At 49.7% G+C, this 25,022-nt stretch overlaps 2 protein-coding genes and 1 pseudogene across 7 annotated transcripts in view; 1 reads left to right on the top strand and 2 right to left on the bottom strand.

Moving 5' to 3' along the window:
- Positions 1 to 25,022, bottom strand: part of RHOV (ras homolog family member V) — a 40,649-nt gene that overhangs the window by 1,512 nt on the left and 14,115 nt on the right. The window contains exons 7-9 of one of the 6 annotated variants that reach the window (XR_011377246.1): positions 12,439 to 12,575; positions 11,585 to 11,832; positions 725 to 809 (exon numbers count right to left, since the gene is read on the bottom strand). The gene's annotated coding sequence lies outside the window, so the exon portion shown is untranslated. Of the gene's footprint in view, positions 1 to 724; positions 810 to 11,584; positions 11,833 to 12,438; positions 12,576 to 17,084; positions 18,680 to 19,159; positions 19,857 to 21,319; positions 22,390 to 25,022 lie in introns of those variants that run through there. The other 5 variants (XR_009563030.1, XR_009563027.2, XR_009563026.1 and 2 more) reach the window with 5 other exon arrangements.
- LOC115845236 (large ribosomal subunit protein uL11-like) lies at positions 4,866 to 11,611 on the bottom strand (annotated as a pseudogene).
- SPINT1 (serine peptidase inhibitor, Kunitz type 1) lies at positions 12,195 to 23,540 on the top strand. The gene is made up of 11 exons (XM_070044931.1): positions 12,195 to 12,534; positions 12,748 to 13,287; positions 19,171 to 19,298; positions 19,530 to 19,668; positions 19,778 to 19,948; positions 20,125 to 20,151; positions 20,490 to 20,615; positions 20,728 to 20,778; positions 21,803 to 21,973; positions 22,198 to 22,245; positions 22,680 to 23,540. Exons 2-11 carry the CDS (start codon positions 12,828 to 12,830, stop codon positions 22,889 to 22,891), a joined length of 1,533 nt encoding a protein of 510 aa, XP_069901032.1. The 5' UTR covers positions 12,195 to 12,534; positions 12,748 to 12,827; the 3' UTR covers positions 22,892 to 23,540.

The following is a 25,022-nucleotide window of genomic DNA, read 5'->3' as shown; positions in this document are numbered from 1 at the left end:
AATATCATAAATTTGTCCATTTTAGACAGTATCTCTTCTCTCCTCAGTATGAACGATGAGAGATTTAACTCCCTCACTCATGCTCTCTCATCACCTTTCCTTTGCACATTCTAATTTTTGTTTATGTATTTTTTTTTCTTTTATGTATTTCTTTTTAGGTCTTGTAGTGGTTGCCTTTATGATGCTGAGTTTCTGTTTCCAAAGTATCAACTTCATACACTGACTCCTAAAAGACAGTGTTAGACACAGGCCAACGGATGAGTCTTTAATGATGAAATTTTAGGCCCTAAGTTAACAGGGTGAGGGAGATGTTTGAAGGCTGGAGGCCAAGATGGTAGCCTGGAAAAGCCCAGGCTTCAGAGGAAGGCTGACAGACCCCAGTTCAAACCCAGCTTTGCCCTGCATTGGTTTAATAACCCTCAAGTTTCACAACCTGAGTCTGTTTTCTCATCTGCAAAATGGGGTTTTGGAGAGGATTAAATGAGATGATGTATGTAAACATTCAGCCTGATATCCAAAACAGAGTCCCTTCTCAATAGACATCCCTTCCCTTCCTTTCTTTGCCTTCTCATCCTCCCTGCCTTCCTGGTGAGGCTCTGTCCGTCAAAGGCTGGCCCTGGAATTTCTCTGCAGTGGCTTCCTTCCTGGTCCTCTTTGGAAGAAGGTGGCAATAAGAAGGGGGTAGGGAGGCCTCTAAAATACAGCCTGTAGACTCAGCTCTTACCTTGATGACCTGTTACATTCTGTGATAGGCTGTTATGGCTGTTCCCTCCCTCTTCTGTTTCTGTCTTCTGAAGCGTTTGGGAGCCCTTTCAAGAAAAGGAACCAGATCAGAAGAGTCTATGGGTTTTGTTCATTCATTAACTCATTCATTTAACAAAGATTTTATGAGCTCTTCTTGTAGGTCAAGTATTATACTCAGTACTGGGAACTGGTGATCCAAAAAAGACACAGTCTCTGTTTTCATGGAACTTACAGTCTAGTGTAAAAATAAACAAACATTAACCAACTAATCAAATAAATGTAAAACTACAACTGTATTTAATGATCTGAAGAAAAGGTAAGAGGAGATATAGTAGGAGTTAACTAGGTACAGGAGCCAGCAAGAGTGGAAATGGCAGAAGGCACAGCATATGCAAAGGCCCTGTGACAGGAGGAAGAGGGTGAATACAAGGGACTAGAGAAGGTCAATGGAGATGGAATAAAGAGATGAGGGAAGCAAAAGCGAGCCATGAGGCAGACAGGGTGGAGGTATCTACATAGGGCCCTGTCAACCATGTTAAAGAGTTTTGTTTCTATCCTAAGAGCGTTGGGAATAACTGCAAAATCTTAAGCAAGGGTGGTTGGGTAGACTGACGAGTTCAGATTTAAATTTCCAAAATATCGCCTTAGCTATTGAATACAGAGAGGATCAGAGGGCACAGAAGTCCTGGAGGTCAGTTGGGAGGCCATTGCTGTAGGGCTTGACGGGGGGGAGGTAGCGCTGGTGATAGTGAGAAGTGGACACATTGGAGAGCTATTTAGGCGGTAATATTTAACAGAACTTGGCAATGGATTGGAATATGCAAACTTCATGAATGCCTACACAGGAACACAGACAGGTTCATGCATGGGGGCTCTCTGAGCACATTTCCTCATCTGTAAACTGGGGGTTGGTGAGATTCTGCATGAGCACACAACATGGCCCCAGTGAAGCTTGATGGTACACAAATGAGTTATGCTCATTATTTATAGTGTAACCCTCCTTATTTGCATTCTTCCATCTCAGCATTGACCTGCGGAGTGTCACTATTCATCAGTAAGTTTGCCCAAGATAAGGGAACTCAAGTTTCAAGATAAGATGTGAAGAAAAACCACCAGGACCACAGGGTCATATCAGGGTGGGGAAATAAAGAGGGTGCAGGCCTGGGCAGAGGCAAGGGTGTCTGCCCTGCTCTCCTGGCCTGGCCTGGGTCCAGTGGTGGGATAAAATAAGCAGCAGGCAGACCCCATCAGAACTAGACAGGATTTTTGTTTTTTAATTTTTCAGCCACGTCACGCAGCATGTGAGATCTTAGTTCCCCCACCAGGTATCAAACCCGTGCCCCCTGCAGCAGAAGTCTTAACGACTGGACCACCAGGTAAGTCCTTAAAAATTTTTATAATAAAAGAAAAGCATGTTCATTTTAGAAACATTTCTAAATTTTCTAAAACATTTAAAAATTCCCATAATCCTGCCACACAAAACCACTGCTAGCATTCTGGCAAGTTTCTATTCTCTCTTTTTTTTTTTAATGATTTTTAAAACAATTTTATTTATTTTTGGCTGCTTTGGGTCTTTGTTGCTACATGTGGGCTTTCTCTAGTTGCAGTGAGCAGGGGTGCACAGGCTTCTCATTGCGGTGGCTTCTCTTGTTGCGGAGCACAGGCTCTAAGAGCACGGGCTTCAGTAGTTGCAGCATGCGGGCTTCAGTAGTTGTGGCTCGCGAGCTCTAGAGTGCAGGCTCAGTAGTTGTGGCTCACGGGCTTAGTTGCTCCGCGGCATGTGGGATCTTCCCAGACCAGGGCTCGAACCCATGTCCCCTGCATTGGCAGGCGGATTCTTAACCACTGCACCACCAGGCTATGTATATATATTTAACATAGTTGAGAAAATGATATATAATACATAATTATTTAGAAAACTTTAAAAACTACTATCATTATTATTCAAGAAATAAGTTGAACAGAAACAGACTCACAGATATAACAGACTTGTGGTTGCCAAGGGGAAGCGGGGGTGGGAGAGGGATGGACTGGGAGTTTGGGGTTAGTAGATGCAAACTATTACATATAGAATGGATAAACAACAAGATCCCACTGTATAGCACAGGGAACTATATTCAATATCCTGGGATAAACCATAATGGAAAAGAATATAAAAAAGAATGTATATATGTGTATAACTGAGTCACTTTGCTGTACAGCGGAAATTAACACAACATTGTAAATCAACTATCAACTATACTTTAGGGACTTCCCTAGTGGTCCAGTGGTTAAGAATCCCCCTTCCAATGCAGGGGACACTGCGGGTTCAATACCTGGTCGGGCAACTAAGATCCCACATGCTGCGGGTCAACTAAGCCTGTGTACTCTAGAACCCACTCGCCACAACTAGAGAGTCCATGTGCCACAACTAGAGAAGCCTGTGCACCACAACGAAGAACCGATGCACCACAATGAAGACCCTACTGCAGCCAAATAAATATATATATTTTTTAATTTATTTATTTATTTTTGGCTGAGTTGGGTCTTTGTTGCTGCACGCAGGCTTTCTCTAGTTGCGGTGAGCAGGGGCTACTCTGTTGTGGTGCGCGGGCTTCTCATTGAGGTGGCTTCTCTTGTTGCAGAGCATGGGCTCTAGGCACGCGGGTTTCAGGAGTTGCGGCATGCAGGCTCAGTAGTTGTGGCGTACAGGCTTAGTTGTTCCGCAGCATGTGGTATCTTCCCCGACCAGGGATCTAACCCGTGTTCCCTGCATTGGCAGGCGGATTCTCAACCACTGTGCGACCAGGGAAGCCCCAAATAAATATTTTTAAAAAAACAAAAACCTATCGGGACTTCCCTGGTGGCACATTGGTTAAGGCTCCATGCTCCCAGTGCAGGAGGCCCAGGTTCAATCCCTGGTCAGGGAAATAGCTCCCACGTGCATGCCGCAACTAAGAGTTTGCATGCCATAACTAAGAAGCTGGCGAGCCGCAACTAAGGAGCTCCCTTGCCACAACTAAGACCCAGCCCAACCAACCAAATAAATAAAATGTTAAAAAAAAAAAACTATCAATACTTCAATAAAAAAAGTTTTTAAAAAGACATGTTCATTGTAGAAAATTCTAAAATATAGATATAAGAAGTATAAACGATGTTTGGTGTATTTTCCACTTTTTATATAGATTTACTTATTTTGGATTTTCACGAAATTGGATCATTTTGTAACATATGTGTGCTATTTTGTAACTTATATTTTGAATACTTTTTGTGTCATTAAGTAATTTTATACACATCTTTTTTCAACACTGTAGAGTTTCTCAAAATTTAGACCATGACTCAGAGTAAGAAATTCATTTAACCTCATGACACACACGCATACAAACACGAAGTGAAAATGTCTTATGAAGCAAAACTTACCTTTATTTTTTCAAGTGCTGACGGCAAGTCACTTTGCTTTCAAGACTCACTAATAGTTTCCAACCTGTTCTGTTAGAGGCAATTCCATGATCTAGTTACTCAAGCCCCTGCTACTAGATATATAGATTGCTACCAATTTTTTTGCCATTATAAATATTGCTGCTCTGAACATCCTTGTAACTATTCCTTTTTTTAGCAACACATGCTTCCCACCCCCACTCCCCCCTCCCACACTTTAGCGGATTTTCTAGAGGCAGAACTACAAGGACAAAGGAAGTGTGAACTTGTAGGGGAATTTGATGTTATGGCCATATTAGCTCCCTGAAAGGTTGTACCAAATAAACTGTTTATAGTTTGATATCCTAATTTTTTTAGTTAACGAATATCTTAGTTTTATATTGCTGCATAACAAATTATCCCCAAATTGATCAGCTTAAAACAGTAGGCATTTATTATATCACTGTTTTAGTTGGTGGCTTAGCTGGCTCTTCTGGCTCAGGGATTCTCAGAAGGGTGCAAGCCAGGTGCGGGCCAGGGCTGTTGGCCAGACATCTGTTCCCTGCCATGTGGAGCTCTCTAGAGGGCTACTCACCACATGGCAGCTGGTTTCCACAAGAGCCAGGGCACTGAGGGGCGGGGCGGGGGGGGGTTAGGCAAGATGGAAGTCACAGTCTTTTTTTTTTTTGGTTGTCAAATAACCCTTTATTATTTCTTTGCAGTGCTTAACTAGCTGGGCATTCCACCACGCCACTGTGATGTCATCTATGATGTCGTGAGGGTGGCAGCCATCAACACTGCAGCCCACAGACTGGGTGGCCCCCAGGATCTCTTTAACGGTTCCAGAGAGTTCTCTAGCTAAAGACTGATGCCGCATCTGTCGGGCAATGTTGACAATTTCATCAAAAGTCATGTTTCCACTGTACTTAATGTTTTTCTGCTTCTTCCTTTCACTTGGTGATTCCTTGAGGGCTTTGGTCATCAGGGCAGAGGCAGAAGGTACCACCTCAATCTGGGCCTGTCGGTTCTGAATGGTCAGCTTCACTGTAATCCTCAGACCCTTCCAATCACCAGTTGCCTTGGCGATGTCATCACCAACTTTTTTTGGAGACAGATCCAGGGGGCCGATCTTGGGGGCCAGGGCAGACATGGCACCGACTGCCCCACCGGTGCACCTCAGGTACACGACTTTGATCTCGTTGGGGTCGAACTTAGGCGGCATAGTGGAGGCAGCTGGTGTCGGATGAACTCGGATTCGGGACGACTGAAGAAAGTTGCACCTTGGCCTCCTCTGACCCGAAAGCCAAAAGCAAGTCACAGTCTTTTTGTAACCTAATCTAGGACATGACATCCCATGACTTTTGCTGTATTCTATTCACCAGAAGCCAATCACTAGGTCCAGCCATGCTGAAGGGGAGGAGATTACACACAAAACAGCATGAATACCAGCAGGTGTGGACCATTAGTGACCATTTAGAGGCTATCAAACACGCTGAAATATTGTGAGCATTTTTTAAAAAAATTTCCCAAGCAGCTATTTCACTTTCTAAAAATTTATTTATTTATTTGATGCTCTGGGTCTTCATTGCAGCACATGGGCTTCACTAGTTGCAGCACTCGGGCTTCTCTAGTTGTGGTGCATGGGCTTAGTTGCGGTATGTGCGATTTTAGTTCCACGACCAGGGATCGAACCCGGGCCCCCTGCCTTGGGAGCAAGTAGTCTTAACCGCTGGACCACCAGGGAAGTCCCATGAGCATTTTGGACATTAGCAAAATTCTTCAAGAATTCCCTTTTGAGGGAATTCCCTGGCAGTTCAGTGGTTAGGACTCTGTGCTTTCACTACCAAGAGCCTGGGTTTGATCCCTGGTCGGGGAACTAAGATCCCACAAGCCTCAAGGAGTGGCCAAAAACAAACAAAAAAATTCCCCTTTTAGGGCTGCAACAGTATCTGAGGGGCCTTGTCTCCTTTACATAAAGATTGAACAGGTGACAGCAGCCTCGCCTGGAAAAGTATTTCAAGGGTCATTACTTTCCCCAAAATTCCTTATCAAAAATCCTTGGGATTCCCTGGTGGCACAGTGGTTGGGAATCTGCCTGCCAATGCAGGGGACACGAGTTCGAGCCCTGGTCCGGGAAGGTCCCACGTGCCACGGAGCAACAAAGCCTGTGCGCCACAACTACTGAGCCTGTGCTCTAGAGCCCACAAGGCACAACTACTGAGCCCACCTGCCACAACTACTGAAGCCCACGCGCCTAGAGCCTGTGCTCTGCAACAAGAGAAGCCACTGCAATGAGAAGCCCGCGCACCGGAACGAAGAGTGGCCCCTGCTCCCCACAACTAGAGAAAGCCCGCGCACAGCGCGCAGCAATGAAGGCCCAGTGCAGCCAAAAATAAATTAAAAAAAAAAAATCCTTGACTCTGCATTATCAAGGGAATTAGAAGGCTTTTATTTAGATCATTACAACTAAAATTTATAAAATGTATTTATTTATAATCATCAGATAATTACAACTAAAATTTGTTCTGTAAATATATTATCCTTCTGTTTCAGTTATTATTGCCGCAAAACAGTTACCCAAAAACTGGGTTGGCCTCTTGGTGGGTGTTGAGCCAACAGATACGATCCAGCCAGAGACTGGGAAAAGGAAGGATTCATTATTACTTGCAGCAAGTAAGGAGAACACCAGGGATCTTTCCCAAAGCAGTCTCTCACCGAACAGCAAAACTGGAAGTTCTGAGCTAAGGGTACATGCATATTCATGAAGAGGCTTGAGCAGAGGAGCATTCAGCATAGAATTATGGCAAAGGTTGACAGAGTCCAAGTCTTGGTGGATTGAAGTCAGGAGGGTCAACATCATCATTCCGTCCTCCACCTGGGTGGGGGCCTTAGTTCCTGCTGAACTCAGAGACGTATAATCATGTATTGAATATATCCCTTGAGGAGGAACTAGGACTCTGCTTTATCACTGCACTATTGTTTGACTGCCTTCTCTGTTCTGACATTCCTTTGTTCCCTCAAGATCCTTGTTACTGAGACCTGTTTGAGGGCAAGCATTGCGGCCAGGCTTAGATCACAAAATGGCTTCTCTCTTTTTTAAAAAATTTATCCTCGTAGCGCGGCTTGTGGGATCTTAGTTCCCCGACCAGGGATCGAATTGAGGTCCCTGGCAGTGAAAGCCCGGAATCCTAACCACTGCACTGCCAGGGATTTGCCCCAAAATGGCTTCTCTTATGTCAAGAATGCCATTCCTGATTCTCTTTCTCCAGGGACCCGCTAAACTAACTGCTTATGAAATCACACCAAAATTTAAAGGCTTAAAACAAACACATTTGCTCACAATTCTGCAACGTGAGCAGGGCTTCACAGGTGTAGCTAATCTCTGTTGGGACGAGTCGACTGGGGCTAAGGATGCAGGATAGCTTCACGAAGCTAGTCAGCTGAGGTGACTGTGAGATAGCCAGATCCCTCTCTCTCCCTTCACAGTCTCTCATCCTCCAGGGTCTTGCTCTCTTCCGGTGGCCTCTCTCTTCCTCAGGGTAGTCAAACTTTACATCACAACTGGTTCTAAGAGGGGAAAATGTAAGCCACAAGGCTGAGGCCTGAAAGTCATGTGGCACCACTTCTGCTCCGTCCTACTGGTCAAAGCAAATTGTGGATTCAAAGGGAGGGGAAAGATAGATGTCACCTCTTGGTGGGAGGAGTAGCATGCACTTACAGGGAAGGTGAGGTCCTGTCTACCATCTTTGATAGCCATCTTTGTAGACAATCCATTATACCTACTTACAGAAACCACCAGACCACCATCCAAGACAAGGCACTCAGTGTTTCTTTTCTAGTAGTGGTGTTAAGGACTGAATGTTCTCACCAAAACACCCACTCCTAAGGTCAGTGGTTGGTACTGGTGGTATGGCAAATATGAAGGAAACCTGTAGCATAAACCCTGGCTTTCTCTTTCCCAAGTTCATAGACAGGGAGTGAGCCACGTGGTCTAACAAAAGAGATAACTTACCCAGACAGCTCTCCTTGGGCCTGCAATGTACAATTAGAAAACAATATCATCTGGAAATGCTTTGCAGAAAGTCAGGTCAGAATCACAGAAAGAACCTAAGATTGGCATTCAAGAGACCTGAAGTCTGGAGGTGGCCTCTGCCACATACTATCTCTGTGTCTCTGAACAAATCAAGGACAAATCTCTGGACCTCAGTTTCCTATATGTAAGGTGAAGGGCTTTAACTAAGGTCCCCAGTACCTCTGACGCTCTCTACCTCTCCACAAACCAAACTTTATGAATCCATCCAGAGGACAGCTGGTTCTGTACACACTGCTAAAGAGGGTCTTGAGGGTCACTGAGGATCTGAACAGGTGAAGGACAGATGAAGGCAGGGCTGGAGTGTTACCGAGTCCAAGCTCACTCTGCTCGCCAAACAACAGGCCAATAAAGCAGGAGACAAGCTGTTGAGGCAAGGAATACGACTTTATTTGGAAAACAGGCAGACTAGGGTCCCCAAAAAACCATCGCATCTGGGTCTGGATGCCTGTTTCTTTTATAGAACAGAGAGGGGGAGGAGGTGAGGAAGTAAAGTAAAAAGGCCATTTATCTTGCAAAACATCTCCTCCTGTGGCCTGCATCAGGGAGGAGATGTGTTAATTTCTTTTTTGCAGCCATTCACAGGTGGGCAGGGTCAGATTGTCTCCCTGTGAGCTGAACGAAGGCACTTTAGTTTAACATTCAGGCACAGGGGCAGGGTTCCCTAAGGCAGGCCATTATGTATGATTATAATAACAAAAACAATGAAAAGCAAAGGTTAAATTCAAAGAAACAAATCCAACATGGAGTCAAAATTGGCTCTTCCCTGGGGCTTCCCTGGTGGCACAGTGGTTAAGAATCTGCCTGCTAATGCAGGAGACACGGGTTCAAGCCCTGGTCTGGGACGATCCCACATGCCACAGAGCAACTAAGCCCGTCTGCCACGACTACTGAGCCCACATGCCACAACTACTCGCAACAAGAGAAGCCACCACAATAAGCATGTGCACCACAACGAAGAGTAGCCCACACTCTCCACAACTAGAGAAGGCCCACGCGCACCAATGAAGACTCAACGCAGCCAAAAATAAATAATTTTTTTTTAAAAAAGAAAAGGCAGGACTCCAAAGTGACTGGGACAGTGAGATCAGGAGAGAATATGGAGACAGAAGCATTTTGGGGCTAAATATGATCAATGTGGAGGTTATGATGATGTAGTTTTCTCTTCACCAAGGAAGCATTCCATGCTCACTAAAGGAAACCTCGGAAATAATTTTATTTTATTTATTTATTTTTTTTGCGGTACGCGGGCCTCTCACTGTTGTGGCCTCTCCCGTTGTGGAGCACAGGCTCCGGACGCGCAGGATCAGCAGCCATGGCTCACGGGCCCAGCCGCTCCGCAGCATGTGGGATCCTCCCGGACCGGGGCACGAACCCGTGTCCCCTGCATCGGCAGGCGGACTCTCAACCACTGCGCCACCAGGGAAGCGTCGGAAATAATTTTTAAGCTAGGAAGAAGAAAATGTCACTTCGAATTCCCATCATTCAAATGCCATCACTTTCACCACTTTGGTGGACTATCTCAGTCTTTTTTCCCCTCGTGTGTAGGTTTTGTCTTCTGGACGTAAGAAGCAGCATAAGGTTGTGAGAAAAGTGTAGTTTTTGATGTCAGAGAGACTTGAGTTAAAATTCTGGCTCTGTCACTTTTTTCAGGTGTCAGATGTATCTATTAACTCATTTAACCCTCATACTAACCCTGTGAAGCCCACTTCATATACAAGGAGGCTAAGGCACAGAGGGGCTAAATAAGTTGCCAAAGTCTACAACTGATAGTGACAGATGAAAGAGTTAAACCCAGTAGTCTTGAGTCTGAAGCCCACAAGCTGAACCCCTACACAGTCTTGCCTCCCACTCTTCACTGCGTGACCTTGATGGAGTTTAGTGAGCCTCTCTGCAAAGCAGAAACTATTCTCAGAGCTGTTGTGGGAATCAGAGATCACAGATGTCGAGTGTCTGGCACACAGCAAGCATCTCAAATGGGGGCTGATCATCACTTGAAAGTTTGTGTTTCAGGCAAGTTGAATCTGAGGTGAGGGTGGAATTTCCAGCTGAAGTCAGACTGTAAGTGCAGTAAAGCAGTGTTTAGGTGCTGAAGCAACAGACGTGGCCTTCCTGGACTCCAATCCCTGCTCTGCCACCTAACTGCCACGTGACCTGACAAGTTCATTCACCTGTCTGAGCCTGTTTGCTCATCTGTAAAAGGGGAATAAAATTAGTACCTATTTTCTTGGTTTGTTTTGAGTATATGGGGCAATGCGTGGGAAATACATAGGGTTTGGGCATTGTCAGGGCTTGATGGATGTAGGTTTTTGTAATGGTGTATATGATGGAATGGAAGTAATGTGTAATGGTGTAATGGAAGTAATGATTAATCTGTAGTAATATTACCATAAGGTAACAGTCTCCTGTGTTAGGATTCTTGTATGCATAAGGTATTGAAGGAGGTAGGAATGAAATCTCAACAAAATCCTTTCTTTCCAGTAACTGCACAATCGTATGCTTCATTCCTGGTGTACCATCATTGCTCTAATGTTCCCCACTGTGCCTGGGGCAGTGGGAAAACCCAGAAAATCCAGAGAAGGGGAGACAGACCTCAGATTCCCACCCCCAACACTCATAATGTGGGCAGCTAGGGAATGTTGCAGTTTAGCCAGGAAAATGATTGAAGGGTTGGCTACAGGACCTAGTAGGTAAAGCTGCTCTAGATAAGAAAGTAGGAAGACCGTTCCCATTGGGCTGGGGTTTGTTAAGTCATCATGAGAAGGTGTGGAATCTCTTTGGGGGGAAAGCATTAATAGGACCAATCTTGCTCTGTAAAGAATGGACTTTAGGGGCTTCCCTGGTGGTGCAGTGGTTAAGAATCCGCCTGCCAATGCAGGGGACACGGGTTCGAGCCCTGGTCCGGGAAGATCCCACATGCCACGGAGCAACTAAGCCCGCGAGCCACAACTACTGAGCCTGCGAGCCACAACTACTGAAGCCCGCGCACCTAGAGCCCATGCTCCGCAACAGGAGAGGCCACCACAATGAGAAGCCCGCGCAACGCAAGGAAGAGTAGCCCCTGCTTGCCGCAACTAGAGAAAGCCCGCGTGCAGCAACGAAGACCCAACACAGCCAAAAATAAAAAAATTAAAGAATAGACTTCAGGAGGAGTTCTTCTCTCAGGAAATGCAATGAGCCTGGCTTCAAGGAGTACATGGCTCTGTGAAGGTCATTAACTCAGCTACTTTGGAAAGCTGGAATTTCTAGCTTCCAAGGATGTTATTTCACTGGAAGAAAGCAGCCAGCTCCTGACCAGGATCATCCCACCTGGTGAGAGAGGAAAGGGATTCTGCAGAGAAGGGATCAACTCACCAAGGAGGCTAACAGGGACTCAGCTCCGACAGTGACCCGAATGTAAACGTTAGTACACGTTGAGGAAGGGCCTCAAACCAAAAGGAACCACTGCAGATCAAGCAGGGAAGCCTGGACACTGGAAATCTCCTGTTTCTCACTCTGACAGAAAGGAGGGCTTTCGGAGCTGGCAAAGGTGGTGACGATGGAGCAGGCATCCTGGATTCCAGTTACCAAAGGTGCAGCCACGCAGTTTCTGGGATCTCTTCCTGCCACAGATGGAAATGATTTCCCGAGGGCTGACGACGACAGCGAGATCTTTTGCATAGGGCTTTCCCCCATTTCTTCTCCGCCAGCCCCTTCCCAAGCGCCTCAGGCCTCGGTCTGGGAATGCCGGCCCGGACCGGAAAGGGAGGCCGGAGGTAGCCGCCCCCGAGCGCCCGACCCACCCTCGGGTGCCTGACTTCGCTGAAGCGTCCTCCTGACCTGTCCGGGCCTCCGGGAATACGGGTGTACTTCTGGGGTGCGGGGAACCACGTGAGGCTGGACTCGGTGGATCCAGCGGCCCGGGGCAGGGCGCCCCGGCCTCTGAGCCCCTTTGGGCACCAGGCTGAGGGAGAAGGGTCGGGGATCCCGGGGATGCGGATAGGCGGTCCGGAAGCTGGGGCTGGACAGGCGCACCGGGCGTGGGCGGAGCCGGCGGCGCTGGGGTTAATGTCCGCCCCGCCCCTGCTGCACTGACTCAGTTTCACCAGAAACTAGGGGGAGGAGGTGGCCGATCGCCAGCGCACCGGGCACCGGGGCGGAAGCTGCGGCCTGAGCCGCGCAGGAAGCCGGGACCGGAACATCGGCTGGCCCGGCCCCACCCCACTCACCTGAGCAGGTAACCAGGGCCGAGGTGAGCGAGCGAGGAGGTGAAGCGGGTTCTGAGCATGTTTGGCCCTTTGTTCTCTGCTCGTGCGTGTGTCCGGGTACGTGAGTTCCTTAGACGTCCGTCTGGCCGTCCGTCGGGCTGTCGGGTCACCGGAGTGTGCGTGGGAGGACCGGGCCCGCGTGCCCCTCTCCACTCCCGGGGTGCTCGCTGCTTCCCGGTCTTCCCCTTAACTTCCTCCCGGCCCGCCCGCCTACCTTGAAGTCTCCCGGCTGATCCGGTGTCTCCTCCTCCGTCCCCTCCCCTCTCTCAGGTCGCTATCACCCTCGGAGGTCAGGGGCCCACACTGTGAAGGTGACCGCCGTGGGGAGGAGGGCGACGGTCCCTGGGGGGATGATGGCCGGGGCCCGCCTCTCCCAGGCCCGCATCCCAGCGGTCGCCGTGTGGCTCCTTTGCTCGCTCGGCCTCCTGGGCACCGAGGCCGGGCCGCCGCCCGTGCCCCCCAGTCAGCTCACGGCCGACAACTGCCTGGACCGCTTTACCCCCGGGGTGCCTGCCTTCGTACTCGACACCGACGCCTCGGTGAGAAATGGCGCCACCTTCCTGCGCTCCCTCACCGTGCGCCGCGGCCGGGACTGCGTGCACGCCTGCTGCAGCTCCAACGACTGCAATCTGGCGCTGGTGGAGTTGCAGCCCGACGGCGGGGAGGACGCCATCGCCTCCTGCTTCCTCATCAACTGCCTCTACGAGCAGAACTTCGTGTGCAAGTTCGCGCCCAGGAAGGGCTTCATCAACTACCTCACGCGGGAGGTTTACCGCTCCTACCTCGAGCTGCGGACCCAGGGCTTCGTAGGTAAGGACGAGGGTGCCAGGATTCGGGGAAACTCAGAGAAGGGACTGGTTATGGAGTCCTGCGCGAGGCATCAGAACGCAGTTAGGAGGAGAGTCCCATTCGACCCCAACTCCTCCTTAGAAGTAGGCGGTACGAACAGTAAATAAGGGACAGCCTACAGGAGTGGGGAGAGCTGACACCCTAGAGCACAGACTGGCTCCTGAATTGAGGATGTTGAGTGGGTTGGTGCTCTGGGATGTGTGTACAGGAGAGAGGACGCAGCTTCTCCGGATTCTCACTTCTGGCCCCAATAGGCCAAGTCAGGGAGTTAGCTGTCTGGAGGCCACCTGGTGACTAGATAGATAGAAGATACGCCTGGCGCCTTGGCGGAGCACTGTCCTAGGCACCTTGGTGCCCTGTCAAATGAACCTGGTGAAGGATAGGTTCCTTCTCCACTGCTGGGCTTGGGATTGGTTATAGCATCTCTCTGTACTCCTCCCCCCACGAGCTGATTTTTTGGTGGTCTGGGGGAAACTGTCAGGCCCCCAGAGTCTAAAGAACAAGCCCAGTCTGGGGGTGACCCAACTGGGGAGGGGGCGGTATTGAGGGCGTAGTAGCCTAGAGCCTCTGGGGTGGGGGTGAGGAGGGTTGCTGGGTGAGTCAGCCCACTGGTATGTATATCTGGTAGGGAAGGGATGTCAGCTGTCCAGGCAGAGGGTGTGTGTGTGTGTGTGTGTGTGTGTGTGTGACAGAGAGAGACAGGCAGGGCTCTCCCTGCTCAGGATCTGGTAACCAAGCTGTCTTCTCACCTTGTTTACTTCCAGAATAAGGGCAAAGTCGGGCCCAAGGCTCCTTCTCTTTCCTCCTGGGACTGAGCAGTTAGCTAGGATCAGGGCCCCTCCAGAGACCTTCAGTCCCCATTCTCTCCACCTGCTGTTCTGGCCAGGTGGGGCTCCGGGGCAGGGATGGGTCACTCTGATAACCTCTGTTAGCTCTCTACAGTTTGCTGATTGCTATGCCACTCAGCCTCTCACTTAGGCATCATGACAACCACCTCTGAAAAGGGTGTTAGTAGTCATCCCACTTTTAGATTAGGAAACTGACTCCCATGTTAAATGGATGAAGAAGATGTGGCACATATATACAATGGAATATTACTCAGCCATAAAAAGAAACGAAATTGAGCTATTTGTAATGAGGTGGATAGACCTAGAGTCTGTCATACAGAGTGAAGTATGTCAGAAAGAGAAAGACAAATACCGTATGCTAACACATATATATGGAATTTAAGAGAAAAAAAATGTCATGAAGAACCTAGGGGTAAGACAGGAATAAAGACACAGACCTACTAGAGAACGGACTTGAGGATATGGGGAGGGGGAAGGGTAAGCTGTGACAAAGTGGGACAGAGGCATGGACATATATACACTACCAAACGTAAGGTAGACAGCTAGTGGGAAGCAGCCGCATAGCACAGGGAGATCAGCTCCGTGCTTTGTGACCGCCTGGAGGGATGAGATAGGGAGGGTGGGAGGGAGGGAGACGCAAGAGGGAAGAGGTATGGGAACATATGTATAACTGATTCACTTTGTTATAAAGCAGAAACTAACACACCACTGTAAAGCAATTATACTCCAATAAACATGCGAAAAAAAAAAGTAATGGGTCAATGAAGAAATCAAAGAGGATATCAAAAAAATACCTTGAGATGAATGAAAATAGGAATACAACTTTCCCAAATCTGTGGGACACAGCAAAAGTAGTTCTAAGAAGGAAGTTTATAGCAATACAGGCCTACCTAATGAAGCAAGAGAAGTCTCAAATGGAAAGTCTAACTTTCCACCTAAAGGAATTAGAAAAAGAAGAGCAGAGGCAAAAATTAGCAGAAGGAAGGAAATAATAAAGATCAGAGCAGAAATAAATAAAATAGAGACCAAAAAACAATAGAAAAGATCAATGAAACTAAGAGCTGGTTTGTTGAAAAGATAAACAAAATTGATAAATCTTTAGCCAGACTCGTCAAGAAAAAAAAGAGAGGGGGCCCAAATAAGTACAATTAAAATGAAAGAGGAAAAGTTATAATCAATATGACGTAAATACAAACAATGATTAAAAATAATAATAATAATTTGCCCAGGATAACACTGCCCACAAATGGGAGACCTGGGACTCAACCCCAGGCAGGACCTCCAAAAGTCCTGTGCTGTTCCTCACACAAGACCACCTTTCTGGTAAACCTGTCTCTGATCCAGGACAGCTCAGTGGACAACAGAACCAGAGACTGGGGAGCCCAGGCGCCAGGATTGGAGTGGAGCTGGGTGATCTCAGTCCTGGAAAGTAGAAAAAGGACTTTCCTCTCCAGCCTTTCCTCTTCTCCCTATTCTTCCAATAGCTCTGGATCTCTGAGGAGAGGTAGGGTGGAGATTCCGGGAGGGGGACACTGTCTCTGGGCCACTGAGTCCCACTGGGCCAGGGCCTGAGCCTGTTCCACAAGGAAGCAGCAGAGTGTAGGTGGTGATGACTCTAATTGACCTGAGCTGCCTGCCCTCCCTGTTCTGCCAGGACCCCTCACTGTAGGGCTAGCACCTGAAACTCTGGGATCTGGTCAGGAAGCTGAGCTGGATGGGGCCTTCCTCATCTGGAAACCTCCCCACCCCCTGACTGGCCTGGTTGGCACAAGACAGGATGGAGTGGGGATTTCCTGGGACCTGTGGGGAGCTGGGTAGACCTTGGACTTAGTATGGGCCCCAGGCCATTTCAGGGCAACGCAGCGTTTTGGGGAGTGGGGGATGCCATGTGCATGTCAAGGAGTCCATTCTCAGCTGAGTCCTATTAGAGAGGTTGGAAGTACAAAGAGGGTACAAAGAGGGTCAAGCCACTGTGGCATCCTGGAGGCTAGGCTAGGGTAGACCTAGGCAGGCAAAGTGGGCAAGTGCTCAGGGCTTCTAAAACCTTTGATTTACTGGGGAGAATCCTCCCCAGGGTGGGTTGATCTGTTCCCCCTTTCCCTGCCTATGGCCAGGCCAGGCCAGGCCAGTCCAGATTGCTGGGGCCTCCTGAGCACCCTGCTCTTTCCTCCTCTCCCCTTCCCCCTCCTTCCGTTGGAGGAGTGGCTTAGAAGGTGGAGTCTGTGTTTCCCTTGAGAGTCCTGAGGCCTGGCAGCTGGGGGAGGGGCTGGCTTTATTGCTACTCTGGCCCTTTGCTCTCTTGGGGGTGGGAAAAAGGGAGTAGTGGTAGGGCAGGGCATCTGCCCCTTGCTCCTGGGGGCTGGGGCTTGGAGAGGGCCAGCTGTGTGTGAGTGGACATTGCTGATTTGGCCCAAGATCTGCCGTGCCACTCAGCTTGCCACTTCCACCCTAGGGGCCAGTGGGGCTAGCCTATCTTTCTGCTAGTAGACTGCCAAGTAGTCTGTCTCCTTTCCCCTTTGACTGCTGATTACTTTCTGAAAAACGCAAGGAGGGAGGAATGGGCTCCTCCCAGCTCACTGCCCCCTTGGCTTGGCCTCTCACCTCAGGGCCTGGGGATGGCCCCTGTTGGGCCCTTAAGCCACTGGGCTGGGGCTTGGTTCCAAACAGGTACTTTCCTGCTCTCCCGGTCGCTTACTTCCCCTCAACCGAGGTTCCCTTTCCTCATTCCCGTAGCCCTCTGCACTATTGGATGTGTTCCTCTGTGGAAGTTCTCCCCTCCCATCCCTTTGCTGTCACTGTGTGTCCTGGTCTTCTCACCTCTGGGACCACCCTCTGAGAGTTCCCTGTTGGCTCTGCTTGCTCTGCCTCATCAAAGAGGAATCTCTGTGACTCAGCCTCCTACCAGCTGTTCTTATCTCTACCTTCTCTTCTTTGAACTCTTAAACTTGATGTAACCCTCTGCAGAGCCTCTGTGGAGGGCAGTTGGGCAATACCCACCCAAAATGTAAATGCATATAACCCTCAACATGACTCCACTTGCAGGAACTCATCTTGCAGCTATGCTTAAACTTGTGTAAAACAACTTACCAGGCAATCAGTCACTGTACCATTGTTTATAAGAGCAAAGAATTGGAAACAAGCTCAGTGTCTGTCAACACATCCTATAATTGGATACTGTGGTGCTGTTTTAATCATAATAATAAACCCTGAGGTAGCAAGGGTTAGTTCTTAGTAGGGAGGGAGGGAGGGAGGAAAGAAGGACCTACATCAAGAGAGACTAGACTGATGGACTGGTTAATGTGTTGTAAATTTTGGTGCATTCATACAATAAGTACTATGCAACAACAAAAAAAAGGAAGAAGAAGTTCTTTATATATTGCTATGACTGATTTCCAGTATATATTAAGGGAAAAGCAAGATGAAGAACTAGCATGCTTGTGAATATTCTATACACTCTCTCTTGATACTCACACATACACACACACCCAAACTAGTAATTGAGAATGCCTCTGGAGAGAGGAACCTGGGGGTTTAAGAATCAGGGACTTAATTCTCACTACCCTTTTGTATTTTTTGCATATTTCATCATGTACATGTATTACCTAAGCTAAAAACAAAAACAAAACCCAAAGACTATAAAGATTATTTAAAGAATCACACTTCTAAGCACATATGGCCTGCAGCATGGTGTTTTGATGTTTTGGAGAGAGCATGAATCAGACCAGGGTTCAAACCCCAGCTCTGCCGTTTTGAAACTGAGCGACCCTGGGCAAGTCATTTAACCTCTCTGGTGTCAATTTGCTCATCTGGAAAGAGGGACGAGAATGCAGTTGTGGCAGGATCTATCCAGCCCAGCTGGTCTCCTCAATGTCCACCTAACCAGTCTTACAAATTCCCGACTCCTTGCTTTGGCTCATCATGTTTTCTGCTGTCATCAACAACACCAACATTCTTCCCCACAACCAAACAAATAAAAACAAAAGGATCCAAAAATCCTTTCTCCCTTCTTCACAAAGCCTTGCCTTTTTCCTCTAGCTTGCTGTGGGCTTTCCCTTCTCTAAACATCCACCTCCTTTTCTTGTACATGTATCACACAGCCCTTCATCTTGTTGGGTCTTTCTCCCATTTTGCTTCCTGTTGTTGGGTCTTACCTGCCTAACTGGACCGTAGTACCCTCAAGGGCAGTGTGTCCATTTCCTAAGGCTGCTGTGCCATGTTATACACCCTGGGTGACTGAAGACACTAGAAATGTACTGTCTCACAGTTCTGGAGGCCAGAAGTCCAAACTCAAGGTGTCAGCAGGGCCACACCCGCTCTGAAGACCCTGGTTGGGGGAGGGTATGGTTGCCTTGTGCCCCCTTGTAACTGGAGGCAGAGTCTGTCTGAGGTGGCAGAGGCATCCTGCTCCTGTGCCAATCATCATGGGACACCAAGGCTTGACGTGGTGCTGCCCAGGGCTCTGCTCAAGGTCTCTGTCCGGATGGGCTTCTTAGCAGTGATGTGGGCTGCAGGGCGAGGGGTGATGGTGTTATTTACTCATTGACTTATTTGGCTTTTCAAAAGTATCGTTACTCTTAGCTTTTTAAAGCAATTAGCACAAGTACCTGCTTATTGTAGAAAACAAGAAAAGTCCCCCTTCCAAATATACGTGCATATATTGATATATATAGTGTATATATATATTGTATATGTATATTGATATATATAGATATATATATCTATATATTTTTTAATTTTTTTCCTAAATGGGATCAGATGGCAATGCTGTTTAGTTATTTGCTTCAGAAAGTTGGTTTTATAACATAAAAATGTCTTAAGTATGATATATCTAAACAGAGGGCAAGAAGATGGTTTAGTTGTGAAATCGCATCTGTGTCTCAGGCAGGCTGCCAAGTCCTAGGTTGGTCTAGTTGTGACCCATAAGGCACCAGCCCCCCACTCTAGGAGAGATCCTGTCCATTCATTGAGAGTTGACCTTATCTCACCTTCCTCCCAGGGTCCCGGATCCCCAAGGCCTGGGAAGGCACAGACTTGAAGGTACAGCCACAGGAACCCCTGGTGCTGAAGGGTGTGGAGAACACAGACTGGCGCCTACTGCAGGGTGACACAGACGTCAGGGTAGAGGTGCGATGCTGGGCTGGCTCCCTGACCCCCACCTCAGCTCTCCAGGGCCCCCTTTCTGGGGCTGTAGGCCAAACTGCGGCTCCAAACGGGGTGGGGTGGATAGAAGCTGAGGATCCATTTAATACCAAGTCCCTCGGCTCCCCGCAGTGGGGTAGGGGGGCTGACTGGGAGGACCTGGGGCCAACCAGGGGCATCAAGCGGTCCCAGCCTGATGGCCACTCCTGTGTTTAGAGGAATGATCCAGACCAGGTGGAGCTGTGGGGACTCAAGGAAGGCAGCTACCTGTTCCAGCTGACGGTGGCTGGTTCAGACCAGCGAGAGAGCACGTCCAACATCACAGTCACTGTGCTGTCCTCCAAGCAGACAGAAGGTGAGGAAGGGGGTGGGGAGGCAGACCCAGGACTCACCCACACCCTGCACCCTGCTCCGGCTCTGCTGATTGGCTCTCGGAGCTCCCTCACCAGCTTTCCTTCCCCCAGAATACTGCCTTGCATCCAGCAAGGTGGGCCGCTGCCGTGGTTCCTTCCCCCGCTGGTACTACGACACCACAGAACAGATCTGCAAGAGTTTTGTTTATGGAGGTTGTCTGGGCAACAAGAACAACTACCTTCGGGAAGAAGAGTGCAAGCTCGCCTGCCGCAATGTGCAAGGTGGGCCTTTGTGAAGCAGTGTTGGGGCTCAGGTGACATTCCCCCAGGGTAGGTGTTCTCTCGTCACGGGTCAGGGAGGTAGGCGTGGGAATCCCCCGTCCCCGGGCCCCCCTATCAGCTCATCCCTGCTGGGGCCTGGCCCTGCCTCCTCTCACTTCTCTGTTTTTCTCTCCCAGGCCCCTCAGTGGAAAGGCATCATCCAGGTGGGCTTTGCTTCTGTCCCTATTCCCCTCACCCCTGCCAGCTCCCCAGCCTCTGTCAAGTCCAGGCCCCTGACCACACTGCCCTGGCCCAACAACCCATTCCTACCATCAGAATGAAGGCCCACAAGTGCCCCAGCCCTTGTAGCCCAGGATCCTCCTATCAGCTTCTGCCCGTTTTATGTTAGGAGGGTATAAGGGACAGGGGTGGAAAGGGAACCGGGGTTGTGTCATGATGCCACCTTGGGGTAGAGAGGGCCAAGTAGATGATGGACTCTTGGTATCTGTTGGCCGCTGCTTGAGCCTGACCTCACTGTCCACCCTGTCCCGCCCCCACCCAGTGTGCTCTGGCACCTGTCACTCCAGCGAGTTCCGCTGCAGTGATGGCTGCTGCATCGACAGCTTCCTGGAGTGTGATGACACTCCCGACTGCCCCGACGCCTCCGATGAGGCCACCTGTGAAAAATGTGAGGCCCGGGGGATGGAGGGCGGTGGGCGCAGCAGGGGAGGTCCAGACCACTCACCCCACACCTGGGAGACCCTCGTCAGGTCTGCGCCTCTGATCTTTCATCTTTGCAGATACCAGAGGCTTCGATAAACTCCAGAAGATCCATTTCCCCAGGGACAAAGGTGAGCTCCTGCCCAGGTCCCCTGGGTCAGGGCTGGCACTGCTATCCTCACTCATCCCATCAATGGGCCAAAGGCCTGCTGTGTGTACCAGGCTGTGGGCAGAAAGCTGGGTGGGGGGTGTCCTGGACTTGCCTTCTATGTTTCCCAAGCATCATACATCCTCTTAACACGTTCAGAAATTTAGCCATGCCTACATATCACTGAGATGTTATTGATTTAACTTAATGTATTAAAAAGGAAATTTCATATCACTACCGTAAATGAAAAGCCACTATTATATGCCACGATCTGAGACTGACTATTAAAATAAGTATAATAGGGACTTCCCTGGTGGCACAGTGGTTAAGAATCTGCCTGCCAATGCAGGGGACATGGGTTCGATCCCTGGTCTGGGAAGATCCCACATGCTGTGGAGCAACTAAGCCCGTGCGCCACAACTACTGAGCCTGCGCTCTAGAGCCCATGCGCCTAGAGCCCATGCTCCACAACAAGAGAAGCCACCGCAATGAGAAGCCCACACACCGCAACGAAGAGTAGCCCCTGCTCACCGCAACTAGAGAAAGCCCACGCACAACAACGAAGACCCAACGCAGCCAAAAATAAAAATAAATAAATTTATTTTAAAAGAATAAATAAATAAGTATAATAAAACGTGGTAATAAATTTTAGCTGGACATTGTTGTCTGCCAAGGCTCAGACCCTTAGCCTTCTTTGTTAAAAGGTAGACTATCCAGTGCTAGAGAGAAAACCAAGACCTTGATAGAATTGGGAATGCTGAAAGAAAATTGAAAAATATATGAGTCAAGTCTAGGGTGATTCTGGGCCTAAGCTTACTCTCCTCTATCTTCCTTGCAACACTTTAGATGAGCCAGATATTTCTGGGGCCCCAGGCCCTCATTGAGTCACAGCCATCCTCAACATGAGGAGGAGGGTCAGGAGGTGGTGGGCAGCAACAATGTGGAGCCTGGTGGTGGCAGGGAGGCCACGTGGACACTCACCCCTTTGCCTGCTTCTTACCCCCCAGGCCACTGCGTGGACCTGCCAGACACGGGCCTCTGCTTGGAGAGCATCCCCCGCTGGTACTACAACCCATTCACTGAACGCTGCGCCCGCTTTACCTATGGTGGTTGCTATGGCAACAAGAACAACTTTGAGGAGGAGGAGCAGTGCCTTGAGTCCTGTCGTGGCATCTCCAGTGAGCAGGGCAGTGGGGGGCGGAAGATGGGGAGGGGAAAGGCTTAGCTAGAGCATTTGGCTCTGTCCCAAGGCCTGGGCTGGTCACACCTCGTCCTCAGAGCACCCGGAGTAGGGGTGGGAAAGGATGGCACTGGGTCTGGGGCACTGCTGAAGAGCAGCTGTGTCTTTGAACCCTTCATATTGACTTGTCTCTCCGCGACCCCTGCCCTGATCATTTTGTAGAGAAGGATGTGTTTGGTCTGCGGCGGGAAAGCCCCATTCCCAACACAGGTAAGCCGCCATCTGCCCTGTCACCACTGAGTAGGTATCAACTCAAGGATCAACTCACACAATTGGTTGTGACGGCCTAAGCCAGTGCTGAGAAGGATCCTGAGGTTGGCTGAAGGGACAGAGTGCCACGATCAATTGTGGTATCTGCCAGGGGCGAGGGAGAGAAGCATAAAAATGAATGCCAGGTGTGTGTGCCGTCAGCACCCCGGGCCTTCCCCCACACTACCTGCAAGTAGAGCAACCTGGAGCCGAGACCTGAAGCCCATCAGAATCCCTCTCACCGAGCTCCCAACAGAGCTGATCGAGCTGCTCACATGCCCGAGGGCCGTCCACACCCGGCATCCATTTGCCTTGACCCTTCCTTACAGAGTTGGGGTGGGCGTCAGAACTGAGCAGGTCCTGGGAGCACCTCATTCGGCTCCTTCTTCCTCCAGACTCCGTGGAGGTGGCCATTGCAGTGCTCCTGGGAACCTGCATCGTGGTGGTGGTAGCCATCCTGGGTTACTGCTGCTTCAGGAACCAGAGGAAGGGCTTCCACAGACACCGCCACCACCACCCCCCACCCTCTACCCCCACCAGCTCCAAGGTATCCACCACCGAGGACACGGAGCATCTGGTCTACTACCAAACAACCCGACCCCTCTGAGCCTGGGGCTCTAGAGGGCTCTAGCCAGTTCTCACCTGGCCCTGCTTCCTCCTTGCCAAGGTAGAGGCCTGGGCTGAGGAAGACTTTGGGACCAGAGTCCTCCAGCCTGTTTCCCAGGCCTATCTGCCTCCAGGGCCAGGGCTCCAGACCCTCTTGGAGGTGTCTCAGCTAAGCTCAGGCTACTTGTTCCTGAGAAAGCTCAAGGGTCTGCAAGGAGCAGAAAACCTTTGAGCCAGGAGTCCCACGCATGGTTGGACCCGTCTGCCTAGGACTTCAGAGGAAGTTGGAATTTTGCTTCCTGTTCAGAGCTGCCTGCCCCCATCCCACGACCTTGAGAAGAGGCCTGGGGTCGCATCAGAGGCTGGAGGCCCCAACTCCCGTCCTCCAGAGCTGCCCCTCCCACCCTGCAAAGTCCAGGGCTGGGGTGCAGGGGAGGACGTCCCTGTATATTCTGTGTTGTACAGAGCTGCTTTCTGTTTATTTAATGCCGTGCCGGGTGGGTGGGAGGAGTGGAAAGTGGCTCTCTGGCCGCTGCCGCCTCTTCCCCTTACCCACGGAGTGAGCCCCAACCTGGCCTGGCCTGGCACACACAGCCAGATCCTCGGCGCCCCCCAGGGCCCTGCTGCTCCCCTACTTCCCACCGGCCCCAGTCCACCCACAGTGTAATAAAGTGATTTGTCCTGTGAGTCTCCTGCCTCTGCTGTGTGGGCCAGGAGAGGGACAGAGCTGCAGGGGGAGATGGGACTGCCCCGTCTTACCGGTTCAGGCTTTGGTCACCCTGTTTAGCAGGTTTTCCCGCCCTTCCCGAAACTGTCCTAGCCCCAGCCCCTGAGGGTGAGGAGATGTGCCAAGTCTGACCGCCAGGGGGTGGGGAGGGGAGAAAGGGCCGTGGGAATAGGGGGCCTAGGGAGGCCACAGAGCACCGTTTCTTCCGGGTTTGAGCCTGCAGTGTGTAGTTGAGGACGGGGGAGGGGGGTGGGGGGGTGCATAGGCTTGAACCCTGGTTCTTTTTTTTCTGCGGCATTTGGGAATCTTAGTTCCCTGACCAGGTATGGAACCCAGGCCCCCTGCAGTGGAAGCACAGAGCCCTAAACACTGGACCGCCAGAGAAGTCCCCTGAACCCTGGTTCTTATCTCTGCTCCCTTTGGTGTGGGTGCAGGGGTCCCATGTGGCCACCCACAGAAGCCTCTGCTTCTTTACCGGAGTATAGTTGCTCCCCAGTCTCTGAGGAGCAGAGGAGGAAGGAGCCTTTAGCTGAGGTGCTTCTCTCCAACACACACGCCTGCATTTGTTTGAGCTACCTGCCTCTTGGTGCCCCCCCCCCAAAAAATCATCCCTTTAATGCATTTCTTCATTTTCTTTTTAAAAAAAATTTTTTTTTTTTTTTTTGGCCGCGTCACAGGACATGTGGGAATCTTAGTTCCCCGACCGGGGATCTAACCTGCACCCTCTACAGTCAAGGCACAGAGTCTTAACTGCTGGACCGGCCGGGAAGCCCCCATTTCTTCAACAAATTATTGAGCTCCTATGTACCAGGCACAGCCAGTCATTAGAAATTTGGTTTTGTAAGTTAAGCACATAGGAAGTACTATGTAAGTGCTTTACATATCTCAAGTGATTGCCTCAGCACACAACCCTGGGATGAAGGTACTATTATCCTCATTTTACAGGTGAGGAAACTGACTCAGCAAAGTTCAGTTCCTAAGGTCCTAGAGCTGGTGCCGGAGGACTGATTTAAACCCTTACATTATGGCTCCAGAGTCTAGCCTTACAAAAGAGACACTTTTAAATTGTGATAAATGCTATACAGAAAAATCAAACGGCAGTGTGAGAGGTTGGGAGCTACTTTTAAAGGATTGAAGGGCAACCTAGGTGAATGTCCATATTTGAGTCCTAAGTGCACGCCTCAATGAATTTCTGTAACTGAACACACCCAGGAGCCAAGCACTCAGATCAAGAAGCAGAACCTTATTAGCAGCCACGATGGTCCTCCTTTGGATGGGTAACTTTCTCACACCTTTGTGTTCTAGTACCTGTTGTACTCAGCCTGGACCACCTCCCCCTTTCTCATCTTTCAACCTAAACTCGAGTTCTCATTCCTGAAATCCTCCTGCATACACACGGCTGGGG

The sequence above is a fragment of the Globicephala melas genome, chromosome 2 (assembly GCF_963455315.2).
Source record: "Globicephala melas chromosome 2, mGloMel1.2, whole genome shotgun sequence".
Classification (NCBI taxonomy): domain Eukaryota; kingdom Metazoa; phylum Chordata; class Mammalia; order Artiodactyla; family Delphinidae; genus Globicephala; species Globicephala melas.
This window is presented reverse-complemented; position numbering and strand designations above follow the sequence as displayed.